Source organism: Mytilus californianus, unplaced genomic scaffold, assembly GCF_021869535.1.
Source record: "Mytilus californianus isolate M0D057914Y unplaced genomic scaffold, xbMytCali1.0.p SCAF_1, whole genome shotgun sequence".
In the NCBI taxonomy this organism is placed as follows: Eukaryota; Metazoa; Mollusca; class Bivalvia; order Mytilida; family Mytilidae; genus Mytilus; species Mytilus californianus.
The window spans coordinates 24,252,001-24,278,622 of NW_026262581.1; the positions used below are offsets into that span (position 1 = coordinate 24,252,001).

Sequence of the window (26,622 nt, forward strand, 5' to 3'; positions counted from 1 at the left end):
GAGGAGGCTCATAAAAAAACCGGTGAAATATTTTGGCAAACTCTCTCATTCGTTTTCCCCATAAAAGTACAGGATGTGTTGCCACGTTTTACATATAATGAATTGAATATATATTTTAGGTGAAGGCCTATGGCACAACAACCCAACAACATTTGTTACCAGGTTACTGAAACGTTTTTAATAAGCTATAGTCATATGCATGATCCGACTTTTATGATATATTCTGATAAATCGTTGTAACAGTTGTAAACAGAAGAATACAGACTCGCATATTAAATCAAGGAATTGTATATTTAAACTTTCTGGGTAACAGTTCATTTTGGGGTCCTCTTCGCGATCCGCGTTTAAACTATGTCGATTTCTTTGAAAAATCAGAGACAATGATTGGGAATTAAACAACAAAAGCCCCTGCTCAAGTGCCGGGTGTTGGTTGCAGCCTAGGATAAAAACAATATATGTACATTGTCGGAAATATAAAATGTATTTGTACTCGCTACGAAACAGGAGAAAAACTATATACAATTCCTTGGCATAATGTAGTAATACAAATATGTTTATTTCGAGATAACATCAAAATACCGTGAATACGGTTAAGTAAAAAAAAAAAAACTAAAAGCAGAATAATTTGGTTAAAGACGACGGACAAATTTCCAAGCAGTATGAAGGTCTATATGTGGTTTTTAGAATAGATCACTAGGGGGCGAAGAAAATAGAGAATAGTGGAAAAAATAGGCTGAAAAAAGAATAGATAATGACTAAAGGGGTTCTTAAATATAATTAAAGAATAGAGAAAAATGTCAGGCAAAAAGATAGAGAATAGATAAAACTGTCTTAGGTATACTTCTTAATTGGAATAATAGGGTTTTCATTTTTTGACTTATCGATAAAAATTTTAGGTATTATTTTTTAAACTGTAAATTTCTTTTCAAATGAATCTTCAAAGTTGGATTCAGGTTTTTGATATTTTTCTCCAACGTTTCATATTATTGGCTAATCTGTATTGCTACTACCAGAAGGCAATATTCGAAAAATAAATATCGAAATTACGAGAAATGGCAATATTTTGGTCATTATACATATATATATATATAAGCAGTAAGATACTTTTAGCTATAAAATCTAAAAAAAGGGCGGGAAAAATTGAAGTTTTTGACCAGAGTTACTTCCCCTTAATTCCATAGCGACTGCCAGGCGTTGAAAATGGCGGCGTAAACTTTAAAAACATACACATCAAATGACAATTCTAATTTGAACAGAAGAAGAACAATAAATATTGCGAAATGGCTGCACTGTTGAAGAGTGCTGCGGTTGCCTCTATAAACAGGGGACAGCCAAGTTCTTTCTACAGCAAAGACAAAACAAATCCAGTTTTCCAGTCGCTGGACCAAGAAATCAAAAAGTTTATGGGTTATATGCGCAAACGAAATAGCCCTGGCTACAAAAAACCTGCAGAAGAACCATCATCTAGGGCGTTAGTATTAGGTTTTAATGTAATGTCAATTGCCAACCAATTCAGTTATCATAGATATGCAACTAGCACTAGCAGGTGCTTCCCCTTGCATATGACTATGAGGGATCTGGGTATGTCATATCCTGATTTGTGTTTGCCAAAGTTTCTGTTTGTCCTAGGTCTGTTCGCCCTCATTTTTATTTCATTTTGGTGACATGTTGTAGAATTGTTTATTATATTATTTGAATAGCCTCAGTATGTATTGAAGTTATAGAGTGTTGAGATTTTGTAAACATGTTTGCAGGGGATGCTTAAAAATACATATAATTTTTGCTCACTGATTTTGCACAAAATGCAATATTTATGTTCTATTGCTCCAACCAGATAATTATTTATTTTGATTTGGCAAATTGCACTGAAGTCTTCGGAATACAAAGCATAAATTTTAATATAAGACAACTGAAGACCAATTTTACATTTTACTTATACACCTTATCGCTATTTGTCCGCCATTACTGGATATCACACAGGTTCCCGTAAAATTTTGACGTCATAAAACAAAATATCTGATGCCACAATGGAAAAGTGATTGTTGTTGACGTCAAAAGTTCAAGCGGCCGGGTCAGCCGGGAATAGCGATAAGGTGTATTCCAAGCTGACTAGTTTATTTTCATTATTAAACCACCAAGAACAATTTATACAAAAATCAGTGAGATTGAAGTGATAATCAGCATGTTCATAATTAAAATAAACAGTTATTAGAATTAATTCTAAATAAAAACAAATGTAACAATCATGACAATGAAGCCAATCAATGCTCGAAATCAAGCAATTCATTTAAAATATTTCCGTCTTGTTTTTATGAATTTTGAGATAGATATATTTGAGAATATAATATTTAGCAATAAATATCTGCATACATTTTTGTAGTTACATAAAAACCTAAATACCATTAATATATTTAAAAAGATAGGGCGAATAGACTATTGGCATGATGGGTGAATGAACTAAGGGCGAACTGAACCGATACCGCATTTGATTTGTAAGTCGTTGTAACTGGAAGTCTTTCACAAAATAAGATGATGACAAGAAACTAGGTGATATTTACAGTTGTTAAAATGAAAGTTTGGGAGTTGTGGTATTCTACTTAAAAAAATGGCTATATTTTATTTCTACTTCCTCGTCCTACAGCACATGCATTGGATGACTACTTCAGTCATAAGTACTGGACTTGACTTGAAAAACAATATTTTTATTTATATATATAGTTTTTAATTGTTGATTCAACTTGTAGATCTCAAGACAAACATGTAACATGTTGAGCATCATTAAAGAGCTTAATATTTGAAAATTATTTATTTTAATAATATTTGTTTAACCTTTAATCCAATCGGTTGTTGGAAATGAAGAATAAGATAATGACCATTTGTAGGGATAATCCAGTAAACTGAGCATTTAATTAGAACTGTTTATTTAGTAACTAAAGTCTAAATCAATTCTACGTTTTTTAACAGTTATCAATATTTATGTTGAGATTTGTCTATTTCATTGTATTTTAATTACACATGACAAGACTTATGTCTAATGAATGTTAACCTGTGTAAGTTGAGACAGCTTCTTTGAACAACATGAACAACTGATGGTTTCATATTGCATTCACCTAATTGGAAGGCTTAAGTTGTCATGTTCCTGTTCTATTAAATGATGTGTATAGATATTTTCTTTCCTATAAAGCTCCATAAACATGATAGAAATTTTCAAAGAAACAACACTCCTGCATATATATATATATATGAAAGAGGGATTGAAAATACTTTGTTTTTTTTTTCTTTTAGATCAGACACTCTGTTTGAATTATGGAACAAATATGAGCCAAAGCTACCAGAGATTTATTACCAGGAGAAATTGCTGCAAATGGGTGATTTTCTGATGACTGTGCGGGTAATTTAGAGTTTTATAAAAATTTATAACAAAAGAAAACTGATTTCCCCCCCACCAATTTAGAACAGGTAAAACAGTATCATATATTTTTTACCTCAATGTGTTATCAAAAACCTAAAAGATCATCTATAATGCTGCTATTCAGTTATTACTATATCTATTACTATATGACTATAGACAGTTTTAACATAGAAGAAAGAAAGTGTCCTTGTACACTAGATCCTGTAAAATACTACAAAATTATTCATATATCAAAACAATATCCCTTTTATTATGTTCAAAACTTTCTTAACATCCAAGAATAGAATCAGAATATGCCAGTTGATTTTTTTTAAAGTTCTAATAGGGTGGAAAACCACAGATAAAATACACATCACTTCTCATCTAACACTTTTTATTGGTGTCAAAAGTCTGGTAGCAGAAAAGCAAAAATTGGTAAATTTACTATTTAACTATTTATTATAAAGAATTTTATATTTTAGGAATACAGTTTAGCATTATGGCAGTGCTATGACAGGTATCTGTTACATTTTGGTAACATCAATGTGGAGGAGATCACTGATGTCGACATCTTTAGAATGACTTTTTTTCCAGAAGGATTTGATAGTGAGAATGCTGGATTGACAGTAAGTCTGAAAAAGAATACACATTTAAAAAGTAAAAGGAAAATATATTATACTCTTAATCAAGTAAATCCAAAAAGGAAGTACTTATTACAACAAAACCATATCCTGTAAACATGAAATATGTTCGTTGTTTGTTTTTTTACGATTTCAATGCCTTAAATTTTTTCCAGGAGAACATTTTTGTTTGATGAAATACCTATGTAGTAAAAACTGTATTGATAGGGCGAAGAATTTGGGAAAACTACATGACACTTTGACAAATGTATAGATTGAAAGAGGAAAGAACTATTATTTTCTACTTTTGGTACAGGAGTTGGAACTTAGTAAATATTCATCAGTTGTGTATTGATCCAAGTTAAAATCAAATAAACGCATTTTGAAGATTTCCACCAATGTTTTTGGTGTAAAAAAGGGAGTAAAAACATTCAGTTTAAGTGCCAATCTGACTAAGAATCAGGCAGTGGTGAAAACATGACAAACAAAAACTCACTCAAGTTGACATTAGTTTATGTTCAAAATGTATAATGGTGCATGAATATAACATTCGTTTCCTTTTCCTGTTCTGGTAATTACAGATATAATTTGGTTGATATGCACCAGAAATTAACTATTAAGGGGAGCTAACAGTGTAATTTGCTATTATTCTAACCAAAATTTATCAAAAGATTTCCGGAACTACCAGACACGCAGAAACGAAAGACCTACCATTTCTAACTTAGGATGAGTGTAACTTCAAAATAGGATGGTTAGGTCCGATGGTTTTTTTTCGGTCATGTTTTGATTTTTTTCAAAATTGCCTGATTCTTACAAAGACTGGCACTTAAGAAAGATAGATAACAACATTACCAAAGAAAAAAGATGAACAGACAAACAAGTCAACAAAACATTACATAGTAAACTAAAGACTGATCAACACAAACAACACTTCATTTTTTTTAACTATAAAAATATTATTTCGTAACTATTTGCATGTGCATATGTTACTATTTATTAGTAGTAATGTTAACTTTTCTACAGAAAGAGGAATTTTTTGTTAAGCAGGTAAATTTTTGCATAATTTCAACGTAAAGCTTAAATATTTTTATACATACTGTATGTTAAACAATTCCTTTAAACAGATGAAAAACAGAGTTGTCTCCTGTTTATGTGTTTTAATTTTAATATTTGTCATTTTAAAATACATGCTATACAGCATACCCAGAAGAATTAAAAGTATTAGTAGATTTTATATTCAATTTGTATACAAATATATATATATATATATATATATATATATATTAAACCTGCCTCTGAGAACATGTTTATTATTGTAAAGAATCTACAAACAGATGAAATGGGAGACAACTCACTCTCACCAAGATTTTTTTTAATCTGCATGATACAGGTTTGTTGTGCATAATAAATGTTTTCATAAAACATTTTTGGTAATCACTGCTGCAGTAAGAATTCATATTTTGAATGTATAACTTAATTTAAAAAACATTATATAATAGATAATTTGTAATTTTAATGGAAATATTTTAAATGGATTAATAAAATGACATATGCATGTTTGATGTGTTATTATATTTGTAGGTAGATCTCAAATGCATGTTTATTTGTGTGGTCAAATTATATTTAACAATCAACTTAATACATAACTGCACAGTAACAAGTGAAGACTGACATCCCATACACCAAGACAAATAAGCATGCAAATTAAAAAGACATAGACATATGAAAAAATTTCAGGCCTGATCTTTTCAAATAGGTTTATTTATATATTAACATATAATCTGCATGAAGCTAAAGGACAAACAAATTATCAAGGTTTCTCTTATTTCTTGCAAATGGTAACTGCAAAATTTGATGGAATTTTATTTCATTTCTCAGTTGTTATCTTAAAGATATGTGTTGTACAATATATTAAATTAAGTGGAAATTGCTTCCTAAATACCATTTTCAACATTTACAAGTTAGTGGAAAGATAGTGTATTATTTTTTAGTGCAGCAAAATATGTCTAAAACAAATCCTTTCTGAATCCAAGGTTTAAATACTGTTTAGATCAGACATGGCAGACATGGTTGGTTTATGCCTGTCAAATGACCAAAGAAAATATGTCCCTTTCTAAGAGTTTAGTTGAGAAAGTATACTTTTTCTATTTCAAGGCATAATTTTTAAATTGATAATCTACTTAGAAAGGTTGCTTTATTGTAAATTGATAAATTGGATTTGCATGTTTCAATAAAGTTTTGAAATTGATACTTTTACTTTTTCAGTTTCGTGCTTTAATGGGGAAAAGTATAAGCATGTACCAAACAGTTCGTATGGTTGATCCAAAACTTCAAAATACACAATCAACAGACAAATGTGTACATATACTGTCCTTTCTTAGACTTGTAATGCAGGTTGTACTGCCAAAGGAGTCATTATGTTGGCTTGTTTATAATGGTAAGTAATGTAGTAGTGATAAGGTCAAGTTTTTTCTTTATTATAGGATACGTGTCCTAATCACTCTGTCTGTGCTGGGCTTCCAAAATTTGTCACCAAAAAATCAACAGCAATTTTTTTTTCCAAATACAAAACGTTTGCCTTAACTCCCTCTAGTTGGATTTAGACCTTTGAATTTCAATATACAAAACTTCTGATATAAAACTCTGGTTCTCTGTACTTCCAGTGGACACCAAGTGATTTAAATTGTTGAATTGTAAACGTTCAGTTTACAGGTAAAAAAGTATGAGGATTTATAGAATAACATATGAAATACTCAGATGTTGAAACAAATTATTTGAACCTTGTAACTGGATGGAAACTAGCAAGCTAGCAAACACTTTGATCAACTTGAGTACGATAGTTTGGTGGTCATAGTCGTTTATTGTATTTTTATTTTAGAAAAGATTTTCTATGCACATTTCTGAAGGAAAACATGATTGCTTCAAATATTGTGCTGTATCTGTAAATGGTTAGTGACATAGTTTCTACTTATTTGTGTATTCTTGAATAATGTTATTTGAAATATTGATCCATTTATAAAAAGTACTTGATGAGTAATTATTTTTCTTGTTCTGACACTTTGTATTTTTTTTTTATCCTTAATAGGAACCATCCATATCTACAGTATATCTAGACATCTGATGTCCCTTGGTCATTCAGCTAGGGTAAGTCTAGAACTCGCAGAGATACAGTACATTACATTGTACTTACTATTGTCTATTCACATAGGTGCGTTTGATTTTCAACAATTCAATCAAAAGACATCATGTAGATATTATGAAGGTCTTAAATCAGTGCATGATTGTTGATAATTAATGGTTAATAAAGTATTCAAAAGAGACAGTATGATAAAGTCATAATTTTGGTTCCTTGATTTGAAAATTATAAATTATAAATCCATCAAATAACAGCATTCTGGTGTTTATAAGACAGTAGTCAAACAGATTTCAGTAATTAATTTTTTTTTGTTCATTTGCAAATTTCTTGCATTTAATGCCAAATTGCAAAATAAATCATAATAGCCTATTGTTGAGATCTTGACATTAGTATTTAGATATAAGACAAAGTCAAAGAATGCCAAAAGGGCCTAGTTAAAAAAAAAGGATATCTTTGCTGGAGGGACTTATAACCTTACCTTTAGCACAATTACAATGAAATAACAGTATAAACAAGCACCCTTACATATAAATATAGATTTGAATTAGGACACTTATAATCGGGTCTGAATATCCTGTATTACAAGTCTTTTAAAAAATAAAATGAGCAGCATATCTCATATTCTAAAAATAAATCTTAATCCATCAATCCATGTAGCAGTTCCTGTTATCACTTGTTTTGGAAATGATCCATGGAATTTTAGACATTATTGGAAAGACTTGTTCTTTTTATTAAAGCAATATATAAATATTCATACATGTTTTTTAATATAGGGGTGATGTTTTACATATTTCAGGTTTTAGAATTCCTTTTGTGGGCGTGTATGTGTATGGAGACATCTGTACCCCTGCTGTCAGTCAAATATTTACCATGGAGATCTACACTTTATACAGCTGTTTGCCAGTCTTATTTTGATTGTAAAGCATCACATCATGCTGAGGTATTTAAGTTATAACTTGAATAAATTCTTGTTAGCATAGTTAATCTGAATTGCATAGGCTTTAGTGGAAATTTTTTTATGCAGAGTTTGTAAGTTGGGTATTTTTCTGGTCATACATTTTAAACAGATCTGTTAATAATTTGTACCAAGTTTCAACAGAGATTTACAATTATCAACTAGACAACACTTTGAAAAACTTGAGATTTATAAAATTCATTTCTGAGCAACTAATATTCATGAACTGTTCCTAAATAAATCATAGTTGTTTTTTTAACTGCACACCAATACCAGGTGATCAATTTAGGCCCTTATGAGCCTCTTGTTTATATGGCATATTTTAATGAGGCTGTATAAACTTTCATTTTAGGCCTTTGCAAGAAGAGGATTAGCCAAAATTAATGAATTGAATAAATTGGAGAGTTTAAGTAGTGCTCCTGAAAGTGCTGATTCAGCAGAATCCTTCAGACAAGCCACAGTTAAGGTGAGTAATTATTTATTTAAAGAAAAGCAAAATTTTCTAATTGTTATAAAGCAAAAGTTGCTGGTCTATAATTGTATATGGACCAGAGTGTAATTAAAGAAAAAAAAAGCAAAGAAAATGACAGAAATAGAATAAGACTGACACACAAGCAAATGAAAGAAGTCACTTTTAATTTGACCTCAGAAAGTATCATTTGTGTAATAAAATAGAAAGAATTACTGGAAAACCTTTTTATCCCATGATGACAAGAACATATGCTTTTCATTTTCTACCTTGTTTGATAGCACACATGACTATTGGAGTGTCTGGTTATATACATGTATGGATGTAAAAGGAATTTATGAGTATTGAATTAAAGCAAACTTAGGAACAAAAATGGTGATACCTTTACAAAAAGTTTTGTAAAATATTGTATTTCAGATGGCAGTTATGGTGTTTAAAAGGTCTGTGTATGAAACAAGGAGAAAACCAAAAGAATGGCTGAGACCAAAGACAAGAGCTAACTTGGTAGAGGCAAAAAATATGCCATGGCCAAGAACACCAACAGAGAGATTATTAGCTGATATGTTTGAAGGAAGTGCTTCCCAGTTTCTGTGCATTCTGGAAGCACTGAATGATACTAATCGTCGTATATTGCTAACATCCCCACCAGCTGCTGATAGAGAAGTAGAAATCCTTGACGTATATGCAGAATTGTTTATGTCTGGACAAGAGATCTTAGCAGGAGGTGGAGGATTGAGAGGAGCCTCAATAAAACCACAGAGTCCATATCACCTTCCAGCATTAGCCGGAGTAGTGTCTGACAGGTCATTGATAGAGATGGCTACTAAAGGAGAGGACGGAGCTACTATTGATGGGGCTATTAAACTTGTCAAGATGGCCTTCTGTTTTGAACAGTGGGATGTATTTGATGGATTGATTGAAAGTGTCTTGGGATACCTACGGGTAAGGTGTCCAGATTGTTATCATTAATTTGATGTTTCAGATTCTGATAGATACAGTGGATTCATTTTTGTGTATACCAATTTTCGTGGATTGAGGAACAATTGTCTTTTTGAAGATATTTAATTTCATGGTTTCGCCAAAGTTTGCTTACAAACCTATAGAAAATTTAAACTTTGTTGAAGATATGAATTTGTGGTTAACCTTTACCAATGTAATCCTCAAAAACTTGTACCCCATAAAAATAATGAATCCACAAAAACTTTTTGTTGTTGTTGGAAATATACTATTGAAATCTTTTATTTAAAACACTCAGATACTTTTATACGGAATAAAAAGCAAAATTGTTTAGTTTTCCAAAAGTTTGTCTGAAAATTGCACAATTTTTGGTCTACACTGAGTATGGTGAGTCCAAAGCATAAGTTTCAAGGATCCCTGCAGAAACACAACTTGCCAAACAAAAATTTGATACTTAATGCATTTCTCTTTAAAGCTAATTTTTATCCCATAATGTTTTTAACAGCTGCTTGGTGAGGAAAAATTTGCCTGGGATGAAAAAGCTTTAGAACTGCTCCTTGCATTTGAGAAATTAAACCCAAGTAGACGTCACAAGCGAACTCTTACATCAATTGTTGAAGATGATAAAGATACGAGCAAAGATCGGGAAACTAAGGATACCAAAGACTCATTTAAAGAACATGAAAGTGGATTTGGTGGAACTGGCACAGGGATTACAATACAGCAAGTACCATCTTCAAGGTCGATGAATGTAAATGACGAGATGATACTTGCAGCCGAGTGTCTTCTATCTGTGATCAATGGACCTTTTCAGCCTTCCGGAATTGAAGTAGACATAATCGTTGATGCTGCCTTGATTCTCTGGAACAAGACTAAAAATGTTTTCCAGAAACACCAGACTGGATCTAGCGACAACCCTAAGTACCTGACGAAAATGGAAAACCCGAGCAAATGGGTGTTTCTACTGGATGTAGTACACAAGGCCTTGTGTTGGTGTGGTATAAGTAGTGTTGATCCTGCCCTGACTGCTGAGGTTGTTCTTAGACTGGCTCTTGTATTAGAGAGTAGTGCTAATATTGACGAAGGTTTGTATTAATTCAAAAAATTTTAAAATCTTTTAACATCCTTTTAAAAGAAAATTATGTTGCATATTTTGTTGTTGAGATCATGCAAAAAAAAATGATTGAATGTTTATTTATTTTTTTCCAAAACTTAAAATCAGTTTGACTATTTTTTTGTGAATATTTTAAGAAAGATTTGCTTTAAAGTGAAATTCAAGAAATTATGATTTATTTACATCTGTCTGGCTTAGTTTGAAGAATAGTATGAAAGGGTGTTGTACTGTTTAGAGTACATAGCAGTGTCCTGTTCATTTTGAAAATATGAATTCAAAGGACCTTAAATTGTGTATTGAAGCAAATAAATTATAAATTTATTTAAAAAAAATATATATATTCTTGAAAGAACAAGAGCTTTTATATTTTAATTATCTGATGCAATTAACCTTGCTGGGACAGAATGAGAAAATCTAAGGTTAAGTGACCATACTTGAGCTTTTTCAGTGCAGCAATTTTGTTTCCAACAACTAACAGTTTTATTAATTTAAATTGAATTAACTGTTTTCATGAATAATGGGTTTACACATGAATGTTTTATGCTGTAAATATGAATTTCATATTATGTTTACCTATTATTTACTTGTTCATTGATGTTTTTTTCAGGTGATTCTTCTGGAATAAAAGAGTCATCATTTTCTGACACACAGCAAACAGATGGCAGTCAGTTATTGGTCAGTCGTACGTCCATGTTATCTATGTCAATGATCAACATGAATCCACGTAACCAGCTTCTACAGGCTCGTGACATACTAGAGTTAGGGTTACAGAATGTGGCTTATGCCAGAAAGGCTAGTGCCAAACAGGATGGCACAAACATAGCTGATGTTTCCTGGGCTAAGGTATTTTCTATGCTTGATATTGAATCATTGATTTTATTAAAAAAAGTTAAGTATTGAAGAAGCAACCCAAGAATCACTTGTTTATCGAAAATAAAGTTATGTATGTCATGTGCACCTTAGTTCTTAAATGATGCCAAGCTCCAATTCTGTTTTGCAAGCTTAAGATTGATCTTGAAAATCTGAAAATCAAGTTAGCAGATGAGGTATTTTTTTATCTGAATTTTTGAGACTCATTTATAAAGTTCTTCAAAATTTGATTTGAACTAAGCATGTTTTAAATGATTTCAGATCAAAAAAATTTTAACCATTATTGTGTGTTCTTTAAGACGACAGCAGATTTTTTTCTGTTTTAAATCAAGTCAACCATTTTTTCAATGAAAGGCATTAACGTATTGAAGTACTACACACACAAATAAAGTTTTTTTAGATGATAAGTTTGATATTTAAAGGGTTAAGAAAACCTTGTAGTTGCTGCTAATACATATGTTTAATTTGCCTTTTTTGCCTTCAAGATTTGAAAAGTTTATGGTTTTATTAATCATTTGAGAATATGAAATACTAAAATATTGAATTCAATTCAAATATGTATAGGAAAAAGTGTAGAATAAGAAAAATACAACATTACTTTTCATGAGTTTTATCATAAGACATGAATATGATGTAGTTGATTAGTAAAACTTTTCTGATCGAGTTGAAATATGTACAAGTATATGATATTATTAATAGCTTGACACTGATATGGAAAAATGTCCCACTATGATTAGGGACGATATAGAAATACAAAGTATTGCTGGCAGTAATGCCAGTACTCTAGTAAGTATGGAGTGACTTCCCCTTAATATGTCAGGCAGACCCTCTAACAGGTCAAAATTCTGGAGAATTAACATCCCCTTTGATAGGAAATCTAACAGTCCTCTTCCAACTGATGGGTTCATCTTCAGTTATTACTACACATTTGACATCAAAGGGCAAAGAAAAGATTTTTTTAGCTTCTGAACACCAGCCTCATGAATTTATTTTATTTTGAGAATTTTTTTTTTCAAATTGGGATTTCTTCTTTTTTCTTATGTTGAAATATCAGTAATTGTTCATTTAATTTTGGGGCCGAAAATTTCAAAAGTATATTTTTCTATCTTAATGTATTTTTTATAAGAAAAAAAGTTAAGTCTTGGTTTATTTTATGTTTTGAAAATTTAATTATAGTGTGAATCTAAAAATTTATTTTGCATTGCCTAAAATGTGTAATAACAAGATGTTAGTGGAAAAGTTTACATCTAATATGGAGAAAATTTGTTTTTAACTTTATTTTGTTATCTTTAACCATAAATGTTCTAACAATGGTACAATGAAGTGATATGTTTTTGTATGTCGGTTAGCTCTTAACACATGGTGTCTTTCTGTTGATAATGAACTAGACACTGTTTCAATGTGATTAAGTTTTGTTATTGTTATAACAAAGTCTTGTTCAATCCGTGCACCATCTTATGTTGAAACTTAACTTATATGTGTAGATATAAAACTTAAAGAGACCTAGCTACATTTAAACAGCATTGTGAAATTCTAGCATTTTATTTCCCCAGATTTAAAAATCAAAACCGACAACATTTTCTGTTTTGATTATTGGAAATTAGTGTGAAATTTTATGGCTCAACTTCAATAAGATATTTAAAGGAGGAGATAGGGTAAGGCCACTTTTTTAGTCCTTTTTAACACAAATTAAAAAAAAGTATTATAAATCTACCAAATAAAATCATTCAGATGTTCACACGTCATCAGCCTTTGAAAATAACAGATATCAATATTTCTATTTTTGAATTTTGCTCTACTTATCTGTTTTACATATTTCTTGCATTTAATGCAAAACTGCCAAAAAAGTCTCAGTTTGAGATTTTTTTCATTAATATTATGATATGAGTCCTTACATAAAAAAAAACATTTTGCTACAAGATATCTATAATAAAAAGATGTTAAAATGAGTATAACAAATTTTTGTGTCTGACTTTTTACACATATTTAATCAGGAACATAGAAATAATATGAAACAAAAAGTTTTTTTCTAAAATCAGTTGACACGAGACTTACCGTTTGGTTCTTCTTTTAACTTCCATACAATATCAATTAAATAAACCTGGTTGCTCAAAAGAGTTTTGGATGATTGTTGTTTGCTGAATATTCAGTGGCAAATATTTCATGGATAATCAAGACAGTTTTGGATTTCTGGGGCTTGAAGTGACTGTAAAATAGTCAGAAGCGAAAGAAAAAGTTATTTTTTGTTTTAAGGACTTGAATGAAGATGTTTTCACACCAGACCCTCAGACAAGAGAGAATACAAAAATAACAGATACAAAAGAAGAAGAAGCACCAGGACCAAGAACAAGGGAGCCTACCACAATGACCGAAGCTAAAGATGATGATGCACAGGCCAGCAAAATGGACTTAATACCAGAGAGTATGAGAGGGTCTGCCATGGCAGTATGGAATACAATTAAAGATCTCCATCTAGAACTCATCTTGATGTATCATAGGGTCAGCATAAAACTGACCAGTTTGGCCCCTGAACCAGCACCTAAGAATAATCAGCCATTCAAAAGAAGAACTTGTTCTAAAATGGAATATGTAAGTTGCATGAAAAAATTATTTGCTGAAACAATAGATTGTCTCAAAAAGGGGGTAGGAGATCATGAAACAAAGCACACAGACCAAGAATATTGCAAATTATATTACAAGTTACTTAATATGAAAGGAAAGCTTGTACCACTTTTTATTAATTATAGCCTTTTAGGCAGCTTGTTGCTGTATTTCTTATTTCTGTGGATTTTGAAAGTTTAGTCATAATTTTAACAGTACAAAAATTTAATGTTTTTCAATAATATAGATAGACTAAGTGCATAAAAGATTATAATTTAATAAGAGTATATCTTTTATAAATAGAATCTAATATTCTTGATATTGTGCTAGTACAAGATAAGAAAACCTCGGACACTCTGGGGCAAAAATCCTTGTCTTCAACAATGCTTGTCTGGTGAAAACTGAAACCTAATCTATGGATATTTAAGATTTTTTTTTATATTGCATTTTACTGGATTTGCCTCAGTTTCTTGCATGTTTTAGGAAAAATCATAAGATCAAATATTTCGCATAATATTAAAAGGAGTACACATCATAGTTCATGGATTATTAAAATACATGTCTACTGAAAAAAAAAAGTTGTTTTAAATTTAATGATAATTACCTAATGGAGAAATTTTTTTTTAGGGAGAGGATGGAGAAATGATGAGTAGTTATGTAGAGAACTATGAAGAACTTTTAACCAGGTGTAATAAAAACCAGTTATCTAAATCACTTCTGCTGATGCAGAGGTCACTGTTATTGAGTGATGGTGTAGGATATTCAAAAGAACAGAAAAAACTTTTAGAGGTATAATATCTTTGAGAGCAATTGATTTTTATATGTATCTTCCAAGCCAAAAAAAAATATTAGTAGGTAAAATGATTTTGATTTCCTACTTGTGTTATTTTTTTTAGTTCGGTTTAATTTTCTTTGAAACTGCTTAAAGTTGAAATAAAATGTCAACTTTAAAATGGGTTGTGAAAATAGAAAAAAAGGAAAGTGAGGAGATGAGAATCTTAATTTATTATATGATGCCTACTTTTTTGCCCATTACCAGTTAATATTCATTTTGATAAATGAAATGTGATTTTGGTTGTTCTAATAGCTTTTCATTGGTTTAAATTTTCTTTCTTTATCAATATTCTTTTTTGTTCTTTGATTTTGCCATTGTGGCAGTCTTAAAAAAAGGTTGCCATACCTGATGTTGCTATGTAAAAAGAACATATTATGAATTTACAGAAAAATAGAAAATATGGACCATCATGAAAAAGATTCCAATTTCAATACTAAAAGGAGTATGAGCCCTGTTTGGCCCTCAATATTAAAACCATTATTTCAAGATGTGAAGAGTTTCAAGATCATACATAAACGTGAGGATGTGGAGTAGAACAATTTTTGTTAAGCCTTTTGTATCAACTATTGATCTTTTCGCCCTAAATAAGCCCCAAAAACAAAACTGTCAATGGCTTATATAATAGATATCAATAAAAATTTACAAACTTAAGGATGTTTTTGTTTCACTGATTTTACAATCTTTACTATACAGGATGCTGTAGCATGTATACAGAAAGCTCAGAATGAGGAGAAAATGATATTCACGGTCAATAATACTGTGGTTACTGATCCAAAACCCACCAAAGTACCAACAGCACCTATACTTCTATGTAGAACAGACACCATGATGATATTCAAACCCTCACCTTTTAAATCTGAGGATGGACAACAGGCAAGTTTACTTTACACCATAACTTGAAACAGTGTTAACTTATTTATCACAGTAAATATAGAAATGCATGTCATAAATAATGTCAGGACAGAATTATTGACTCGTGAGTTGATGATACCATCGGTGACAAAACAGTCCATCAGCAGCGATATCCAACCGGTGCTAGAAAATTCAATTTTGAAATCAAATTTGCTCAAGTAGCTTCGTAAAAAGATTTACTTGTCGGTTTTAAAACATCAATTCAATAAATTAAATTATAAATGACAATTTGAAAAAAAATAAGAAAACTTATGTATAAATGTGATTTTAATTTGGTATTTACTTAACATTTCATCTTTCCAATATTTTATATTTTAAGTATGCACTTTTTACATTAGTCTCTACTTTCTTGGTTATCTTGTCACAACAAGCATGACAAATGTGTGGGATACATGCTGTGTTTAAAAACAAAGAAAAATTCCCACAATGATTTACAGAACAAGATTTACAGCAAACTTCATGAAACATCAAATCAATATCAAGCAAAATTAAAAAAGGATTTCTTTTTTTTCAATTTATCATTTATTTTGGTAGGTTCTACTGTTAGTGATAAAATATTTGTTGGACTTTATTTACAATTATGGCTTTACCTATAGAAGATATGTTTTTTATTTAAATGGAACATTTAGATTTTGCAAGTATTACAATATTGTAAAAACTCAAATATTTGTTCTTATTTTAAGATTTGTATGTTTTCATTTTCATTATATTTTTTAACTTTATTTTGAAATACATTTGTTGTAGGTTTCATGGTACAAGTTATTCGCAAGGTCATCATCTGGAAGTAATGTCAAAGTGAGGCTCAATGATTATTTCTTGCCAGGAACTGGAGAATCTGTAAGTTTCTATGAAAAAGTATGAAAAATGAAATAGAGAAAGATATTTAAAAATTTCTTTGGTACTTTTAAATCGGGATTCATTTAATTTTCTTATTATTTTTCATGCTTTATTAATTTATTAGTGACTGTGACAAATTTTTAAGACAGAAGTTATCAGACCAAATATATCTTTATTGATAGTTGATAAATATGTGTAGAATCTATTATTCTACACATACTATTTACCATAATTATAATTTATATCAAATATTTTTTATTATCACTATCTTCAGTATCAATTTATCTATTTTTCATCTTTAACAGGTGCCAAGCAACCAATCTGAACTGAGAGTATCAGGATTGAAGCCAGATGAGAAATATGTTTTTGCTGTAGCAGCTTATAATTCTGATGGACAGATCATAGGAGGTGGCATTGGAGATAGCTCTAAACCAATCTTAGCATCAAGTCCCCTACCTGTACTGATGACTTGGGCTTTCCTTAGTCAGGTAAGTGTTTTAATTTAGTTCTCAGATAATTGGGCAATGGAAAAATTAAACTTCAATGTCAACAAATAGAAAAGTTGTTATTATAATAATAACTTTCATACAGACTTAATAAAGATTTGTCATCACTATTCAATCTGGGATTTCCAAAAAAAAAAAATGAGGTATGCAAAACTTTTACCAAGAGATCATTCAAATACTTAGACACCCAAAAAAAATACACATAAATTTTATGACAAACAAAAGGCTTGAATGGAAAATTTATAACGAAGATTTTTTTCTTCTCATTGTTTTGTTTTTGGCAAACAAAAAATCATGGTAGTAAAAAGGGAATTGCTTTGTCTTAAATGTGAGAAAATAAATATGTTTTTAACTTGTATTGAATCAGAAATGAACGGGATGTTTATATTATTATAACAGAATGAACTTTACAAGAATAACAAAATTTCATATTTTGGCAAATTAATTTCTACTACAATGTTTAGTAATCACATCAATTTAGGATGCGGGGCCTCGATGGCTGAGTGGTCTAAGTAGTTACTACTGTAATCACTAGCCAGTCAATACTGAGGTTGTGAGTTCGAACCCTGCTTGTGCAGGTGCACTCGTCTCCAATCTTAATTGACAAGGATTGTCAGTTTTCCTATCGAAGGTCGTGGTTTTCTCCGGGCACTCCGGCTTCCTCTACCTATAAAAACTGACCGCCACAAAATAGCCCAAAAGCGGTGCTAAAAAGTGGCGTTAAAACACCAAAAATCAAAATCAAATCAATTGAAGATGCAATAATGTTGGTAGTTAAAGATTTGCAATAATGAATGCATATATTTAATTTGAAAATGCACTATTAATATATGTACAATTTTATTGTAGATTGCCTACCAGGTTGGATGTTATGACATAGCCAAACAGGCCTGTAATGTTCTATGGGACCATTTTATTGCTGAACCTCCTGAACCACAGAGAGTGACCTATAATACACAATCAGAGGGAGCATTTGCTATAGATCTGATGAAGTAATCCTGATTTTCTATTTTTTTTGCTATTTTTCAAATATGAATGAAAGGAAATGTTTTGTTAACATCAGTGATAATGCACGTAATAACCTCCTCCCAACATGTGGCCTTCAACAATAGAAAAAGTGTCAATTTACAACTGGATATTAATCAGACAACAAACAGTCAGTCACATAATGCACACCAATAATAATCATACTGAATGTTATGTTAAAATGTTATTTGACACACAAACAAAAAAAGAAAGAATTAAAATCAATTATTAACAATTGCAATTATTATATAACACTGAACAATATTTTCTTTTTTACTTCAGACATGTTATACTGGATTATGATTTTTCTGTTATTTCAGATTAAACCAGAAAGTTGTATGCCTGACTTCCCCTGTGTTGTTACGACAGTTCTTGACCAGTATCTTCATCAATGTAGATATTGCTGTAAGAGAGGGACAACTTTTCTGTGATGTCATCAATGATAGAGGACCTTTACTTAAAGGACAAGTGAGTAATATAGAATTGAATTATTCAAAAGGTCATTTCCTCATTGGGTTGCTGCCTCATTGACACATTACCCCATATCTCTTTTTATTCATAAGAACATTTCAAATGCATGCAATATTTCATAATATATATGAGATTGTTCTATTTTCGAAATATCCACATTATTTGCTTGATCTAAAATAACTAAAATTAGGGTTAGTTTAGTAAAGCTCTATACATGTTGGACATGTAAAGTAAAAGAAAACTATTCAATTTTTGAAATCTATAAAAAATAATTTTTTGCTGTTTGACCTGCCCATCATGTCAAAATTTTGGAATGGTAAATTAACATCTTTAGTCATTCTGTGAAGAGCCAAGAAAAATTCCAACAGAACAGTGTATAAATTGTTAAAGAATTAAAGAAGGAAAATCATTTGTTCTTTAACTTTGTTAAATTGATCCTCTTTATGGAGTGAAATATTCTGTTTGTCTTCATTTATTATACCCCTGCTTTAAAAAAGTGGGGTATACTGTTTTACCTCTGTCTGGTCATCCATACCTCCATCCATCCGTACACCCATCAGTCCGTCCATCTGTCCCATGAATATTTTTTCGTCGCATCATTCTCAGGAATTACATCACAAGGATTTCTGAAATTTGGTTTCGGGGTTTATATAAGTCAGCTATACCGTGTGATGCGTTTTCAGATTCATCACTCAACAACTTCCTCAAGTATTTGGCCGGGGGTATCATCAGTGAGCAGTAGCTCGCAGTTTCAATTGTTTGTTGGAGTAAATGTAGCTGATCTTGCAAAAAGTGGTAGTATTCAAAAATCTAATCTTGACACCCAACTGTAGTAAGACAATATTTAGTCGTCCTGACAGTCAAAGTATGGTAGGTAATCTATTAAAATTGAAAAGAATTCGCATTTTACTGACATTTTGATGAATTGACTGCACAATCTTAGAATAGTTGACAGATAAGAATGCATAAATAAACCTGGCAACTCTCATCCGGAACCAAAAACAATTTCTGGTTTGAAATAAAAAAAAAAACAAAAACCTAAAGGAAAATATTAAGATATCTTGAATCCACATTATTTCTCTTTACTTTATTTATATTTGAGTAAGAGGATTCGGAAAATGATTTATTAAACTTTATTACTTTAAAGAACCTGTAACCAGTAACATTAAAAAAGAAAACAAATGATATAATATACAATAAATTGGAAGCTTTAGAAAATTGGATTGTTGCAAGTGTAAGCATTTTGATACAGGTAGTTATTGTATATTTGGCACAAAAAAAATATTCCCGTATTAGTAAGAAATTTGACACAACTTTCATATTACATGTACAATGTTAATCTTGGTAGGGAGATGGATTTAAATAAGAGCACTGCTCTTGTTTCCTAATCCCAATTTTTTAATTACTTGTATATTTCATATTTATTTACTCTTGTAGCTATAGCTGCTATTCATAACAAATTCTTAAATAACATATATTTATACTAATTTTGACTTATTTTTACAGTTAAGAAGACTAAAGGAATGTGAGAAGATGATTGTAGCTATAGAAATGGCTGGATGGTTGAATGAAGCTAACTTAGCTTTACAAGGTGTTGTTCAGTGTTATGGACTGCTAGCTCCTCTTATATTCTACAAGATACCGTCAGTGGCTGTTATCCAGGTCAGATACTTATTTAATCTTAGGTGGAATAAAATTTATTTAGTTCCTGTCACCAGTCATATAAAAGGGTCAGCCAGTCAGGATTCTTTTTTATTTTTTTATTTATTTTTATATTTGGGTATTGACAAATGTTTCCACCAAGTCAAATCCAGATTTGCGTATATTGTAATTTATAATATTCTGACAACTTTTCACTTGATTTTGGTCATTCTTATTACAAATTTGAGTGAATAATCCAGCAGAACTAAGATTTGTAGTCTACTCATACAGCATAAATCTCTAATTCTTGAATGATTTAATTGGAAAGGCAATTCAATTTTTTAGACTCAGTGATCAAACTTTGGGTTGGTAGGGAGGCTTGGTCATATAGCTATATAGTCGTTGTATGGAAACTTTATTGTACTAATATTTTATAATGGGTTGACAGCCTGGGCCAATCGGGAGAATAGTTGCACTGTTTTGAAGTTTGAGGATGAATGAATTTGCCTTCTTTAAAAAAATCAATGATTTTCTAGTTTACAATTATATTGCAATTAAAAGATTGTTGGATTCCTTTTGCTCTTATACAGACAGCTTATTACCTGCGGAGTTTGTGCCACTCTTTGAGATTGATGAATCTTTCCTTAACATTTAGTGGCAAATATTTCATGCAAATTCAGGATGGGCAACTGAAAATGGAATATATATAAGTTAAAAAAAAGGTCAAGGCCTTCCTTCTAGAAATGGTTTTCCTGGAGGCCTTCTTGTTTTGAAGTTTTAAAAAACAAATGAATATTTCCACCTTTTCATTTGTGATCATTTAAAGCTAATAAGATTTTCATGTAGTTATCTTTTTCCCAGGTACTTCAAAGATGCCATGCTGTTCTTCAAGAAATACCAACTGGTTTGCGTCAAAAGAGACAACAGAATATAGCTGATAGTTTACATCACATGACAGCCTGTATTACATATCACATGGCCAAGGTAAGATCCTGTGAAAACCCCTTAGTTGGAATATATCTTTATTTATTGTAGACATTTTTATGCCCCACCTAGGGGCATTATGTTTTTCGGTCTGTGTGTCCGTTCGTTCGTTTGTCAGTCCATCCGTCCATCTGTCCAGCTTCAGGTTAAAGTTTTTGGTCAAGGTAGTTTTTGATGAAGTTGAAGTCCAATCAACTTGAAACTTAGTACACATGTTCCCTATGATATGATCTTTTTAATTTTAATGCCAAATTTGAGTTTTGACCCCAATTTCACAATCCACTTAACATAGAAAATGATAGTGTGAGTGGGGCATCTGTGTACTATGGACACATTCTTGTTATACCAATTTTAAAAGAGGAGTATGCACAGACTTCTGCTTTGTGTTTCAACATTTTTTAAGAAAAAGATTTGTTATAAATATATGTTCAGAATTTTTAATGAAAATAGTGAGATTTTTGTTGTTGAAGAATTTCTAAAAGTGCATGAAAGTAAAAATATAGACACCAGAGGGTAGAGTTCCCTGAAAAACCTGTAAGTAACCAAACATCTTACTGCTGGTTGTCTGAGATTTCTTGGCAGCACTCTTGTACAATTTACATTCTTACAATGATTTCTTTTGAATGCATCATGCTGAACTGTGCTTGAGACTTTCTTACATTCATGGAAACTATTTCAGACAATCAGAATAAACACATTTAAGAATTTCGTGGTTACAGATATACCACATATTTAAATGCTCAACAAATTACAAATTTTCTATAGGAATATATGCATTAATTTTTAAAACACGAAATAAAATATCCAAGAAAGTAAAAGTTTACCTCAATCCACGAAAATTGGTACACATGAAAATACATGAATACACAGTAGCTGTATTATCTTTCTATAGGTATTGAGGTCATGGGGTCAAAAAGGTTTAGCCAACAACTTTAATGAGGCTGGTAAGAAATTACTGGCTTTAGAAACAGCTGAAGATGAGAAGAAAGATAGAAAGAAGGACCAGAAAGAACAGCCAGATAGTCCAGATAAAGATAGACCAATTGACCAGATTGGGGACAATGAAGGGGAATCTGCTCCACTGGCTAAGATGAAGAAAAAAATGAAGAAGGCCCCTGGGGCTGGCAAGGATGACCAAGATTCAGTCATGAACGAGGAACTTAAGGCTCTTGTCGCTCATATGTATAGCCTTTCTAAACAGAGTAAGTTGATTTAAACATGATTTTAATGATTGAGTAGGTTTGCACTTATGTAGCTCATATGTATAGCCTTTCTAAACAGAGTAAGTTGATTTAATCATGATTTTAATGGTTGAGTAGATTTGCACTTGTGTAGCTCATATGTATAGCCTTTCAACACAGAGTAAGTTGACTTAATCATGATTCTAGTGGTTGAGTAGCTCAGTGCATTTGTAGCTTATATGTGTAACCTTTCTAAACAGAGTAGGTTGATTTAATCATGATTTTAATGGTTGAGTAGCTCAGTGCATTTGTGGCTTATATGTGTAACCTTTGAAACTGTGCATTAAGTGGTGATATTTTTTGTTTGAGTGTTTGTTTAAATGGCAAAATGACTTTTTCAACACCTCCAAAGATAACATGTTAGTCCCATATAAACTGCTTTATTATGTTGGACATCAAATTAAAAGTGATGAGTTCACCCCTGGTTAATATTTAGTGGTGTTCTAGTTGATTCATTCTTAAGTGTTCTGTGTAGGGTTTGTGAACTATTGTTTGTCTGTTGGTGCTATCTTTTTTTTTCTTACTTTCTTGTTTTTAATTGCCACATTTGTACCCTCTACTTGCGTTTTAAACCACGCCAAGAAAAATTTCATTGACCAAAGTCCTGATTTGCAATATGGTAATGGAAATTAAGAATTTTTGGGATTTGACAATTAAAAATAAAGATCAATACAGTCAGCATTGGGAACACTCTTTGGTGTCTAAATAGCAAATACTAAATTTGTTTGGCAATATAAAAGAACAAGCTGTGTTACTTTTGTTTGAATAGCTTAAGTCAAGTACTGTTCATATTATTAAGTATCATTAACATCATAGAAGTTTAACTCCTCTAAAAAGATGCAGAGTGCATTGCATTAGCATAAATTTCATGGCTTTTGTTTTTGTTTGTGTGAATTGTTATGGAAATGGAAGAGTTTTTAATTTTTGTTTTTTATTTATTAGTTTTATACGCCCGTTTACAGGACTATTATGGTATATCGTTACCCGTCCGTCTGACTGTCTGTCATCAACATGTCGGACAATAATTCAAAAACGCTTTAACCAATTTGCATGAAACTTTGGTGAATTGTTTATATTTATTGATAAGCGCTCCCTTTCGATTTTTATAAATTTCAGATTTTACGTTTCTGAGTTATGGGGTTTTATTCATTAAAAAAGGGGGATTTTCCAGTTTCAGACAATAACTCAAAAATGCTATGAGCAGTTATTGTGAAACTTTGGTGAATTGTTTATATCTATTGACCTAAGCTCCCTTTCGATTTTTATAAATTTTAGATTTTACATGTCTGAGTTATGGAATTTTATTCATAAAAAAGGGGGGAGTTTCCAGTTTTCGGACAATAACTCAAAAGTGCTTTGAGCAGTTTTCATGAAACTTTGATGACTTTTTTATATCTATTAAAATAACCTCCTTTTAGTTTTTTTTATAAATTTCTGATATGACATTGAGCAGTTATGGAACTTTATTCTTTGAAAAAGCGACGGGCATATCATGCGCTCATGGCACAGCTGTTTATTTTATTTTTGGTTACTTTTAATTGGGTTTTACTGATATTATTATTATTTATATATATGTCGCAAAGTGAGACCTAATATGGAAAAAGTAAAATAACAACAAAACCCAACTCTATGGGGCCAAAATAAAAATACTGTATGTTTGCCCAAACGCGACCGACCCAAAAAAAACCCGCCGACTCAAATTCTTTTTTTGCCGTTTTTTTGAAGATTTTTTTTTTTTTTTCGGATCTTTTTCGTGTCCGCTCCGTCATCGTATAAAATTTAATGTTCGTCGTCTTTGCGTTTGAAAGTAACTGTGAATAAGATTAAAAGAAAGCTTGTTAGAGACGCAGTTAATCGATATTCGATGTTCTCGGTTTTTATCTTCTGATTTAACGAACGGTTACTTCTGCTTTGGCGCCGGCTACTTCAAAATTGTCAAAAATAATATTTTCACAAAGTTTTCATTTTTTACCAAGTCGATGAAACATTGATAATTAAAGAAATTCAGACATAAACGATTCATTTTCTGAAGAACAGAGATTTAAGCATTGACTTTACAGTGTGAAGCAGATTATTTAATAAAAAGACAACTTTTTATCACTTCATTCACTTCCGGTACTTGTTACACGAGATCGTACATCAATCTAACTTTCGGCGACAAAACAAGTTTGTTACTTCATTTGAACGTGATAAAAATTGCCTCCAGTAAATGTTTAATCCATTTATAGTCCGAGATTACTCTGACGTCATTTATTGCATTAAAAACGTTATATTCCTTTCCAAATAGCTTGTCAAACATCGTTTATTTTTGTAAATTTTCTTCATCCGCCATTAACTGTTTTCTAACTACGGATCGGAAACGGACCAGCTATGACCGAAATCCGTATTTTTACAATAATAACTACGGACGCATGAATGGAACAGCTGACAAGGAAATTGATCCCAAATGGAAAAATTGCGCATTCCACACGCATTAACAGACTATTTGTTAGATTTACTTGATTAATGTATATAATTCCATATATATGGATTGTTTCAAAATATTGATTAAACTTGCTTAATTAACTCTGGGACTATAATACTAATATCAATATATATGGCCCAGCTTAACTTTGTATATCTTTTGATGAGAAACACTGAATTTCATAAACATGATAAACAAGATAGTTTTTTAATTGAATTGTGATTTATATATTATAATTTCTTTTATCTTTTTGTCATAAAAAAAAATCTTTTTAGTGCTAGATATTTAGTTGGTAGTTTCTCACAAGAACCTAAACTTAAACAACTTTGAATTTGAACTTTTACTTTAATTGTATACTCAGATATGAATTGAACAATATAAAAAGAACATTATTTACATATGACCCTTTGTACTATAGGAAGTAAAAACCAAACATTGTAGCACAGTGTGCAAAGGAGCACTTCTCCCTATCAGTTTCAAAAAGAGAAGTCACTTCTCCCTATGATTCTGAAGTAGTGTGAGCCCTGCATGATTATGCATTTAAGGATATACTTAGGTCAGGTTTTGGAATTTATGTCAGAAGTTTGGACTCTGGTTTTTTCCTACGATACAGGGTAAATGGTTTTTTCCTACGATACAGGGTAAAATATTTTGCCCCATGACCCCCATTTTTTTTCCATATATAATACTTCAATTAATAACTCATAAAAGGTCATATACCAAAATTAAAGCAGATTGTAGATTTGATCATTTTTTCTCTTTCCATTAGTTTGCTTCTTAACTTAAATGCTCTTGAAGTCTTCTGACTTATAGTATCAATTTTAAATTCTACATTTTTCTAATTTCACCAAAGTACATCCTTAAAGAGTTCACCTTTTTGCCTGCAACAGTCCAATTCATCATTTGCTTTATTGTAATAAGTATGTGAAATTATTAATACTGAGAAATAAAAAAAAATGTCTATGGGTTCGAATTATTTGAATAATTGCATGTCTACAGTTAAACTAAAAATATTTTCAACTAATAAGATCAAATTTGAATCTTTTCCTGAATGATCACCATGTCTTACAGAGTCATCCTTCATCATTTTCCTCAAACAACTTCAACTACTTGTTAGCTGAAAGTCTTGTTATAGTGATAATAATATTTATGTGATCAACTTTATAGAAAATATGTGACCATCTTGCTGCTCATTTACCTTATCATCATTAAAAAAAATTAGAGTTCAGGAGCCCCCAGAATGCAGGATTTTTGCACCATTTTAGAAAAAAAAAACCCCTCGCCGTAAAGAGTTCACCTTTTTGCCTGCAACAGTCCAATTCATCATTTGCTTTATTGTAATAAGTATGTGAAATTATTAATACTGAGAAATAAAAAAAAATGTCTATGGGTTCGAATTATTTGAATAATTACATGTCTACAGTTAAACTAAAAATATTTTCAACTAATAAGATCAAATTTGAATCTTTTCCTGAATGATCACCATGTCTTACAGAGTCATCCTTCATCATTTTCCTCAAACAACTTCAACTACTTGTTAGCTGAAAGTCTTGTTATAGTGATAATAATATTTATGTGATCAACTTTATAGA

General features: G+C 30.9%; 1 protein-coding gene across 16 annotated transcripts in view; it reads left to right on the forward strand.

The window, feature by feature from the left end:
* The first annotated feature begins 1,196 nt into the window (after nt 1-1,196).
* LOC127717605 (cilia- and flagella-associated protein 54-like) overlaps nt 1,197-26,622 on the forward strand; it is a 79,110-nt gene continuing 53,684 nt past the window's right edge. For 15 of the 16 annotated variants that reach the window (XR_007989262.1, XR_007989270.1, XR_007989264.1 and 12 more), the window contains exons 1-21: nt 1,197-1,471; nt 3,286-3,391; nt 3,874-4,017; nt 6,277-6,448; nt 7,097-7,155; nt 7,944-8,087; nt 8,455-8,568; nt 8,989-9,513; nt 10,034-10,613; nt 11,250-11,485; nt 12,212-12,298; nt 13,766-14,101; nt 14,741-14,902; nt 15,642-15,821; nt 16,605-16,697; nt 17,003-17,185; nt 18,053-18,195; nt 18,550-18,697; nt 20,207-20,362; nt 21,203-21,325; nt 22,218-22,527. Coding sequence is in view for 11 of the 16 variants with exons in the window: in XM_052223394.1 (XP_052079354.1) it covers nt 1,281-1,471; nt 3,286-3,391; nt 3,874-4,017; nt 6,277-6,448; nt 7,097-7,155; nt 7,944-8,087; nt 8,455-8,568; nt 8,989-9,513; nt 10,034-10,613; nt 11,250-11,485; nt 12,212-12,298; nt 13,766-14,101; nt 14,741-14,902; nt 15,642-15,821; nt 16,605-16,697; nt 17,003-17,185; nt 18,053-18,195; nt 18,550-18,697; nt 20,207-20,362; nt 21,203-21,325; nt 22,218-22,527 (4,192 nt within the window). In the remaining 5 variants the exon portion in view is untranslated. The remainder of the gene's footprint in view (nt 1,472-3,285; nt 3,392-3,873; nt 4,018-6,276; nt 6,449-7,096; nt 7,156-7,943; nt 8,088-8,454; nt 8,569-8,988; nt 9,514-10,033; nt 10,614-11,249; nt 11,486-12,211; nt 12,299-13,765; nt 14,102-14,740; nt 14,903-15,641; nt 15,822-16,604; nt 16,698-17,002; nt 17,186-18,052; nt 18,196-18,549; nt 18,698-20,206; nt 20,363-21,202; nt 21,326-22,217; nt 22,528-26,622) is intronic. The other variant, XM_052223387.1, reaches the window with a different exon arrangement.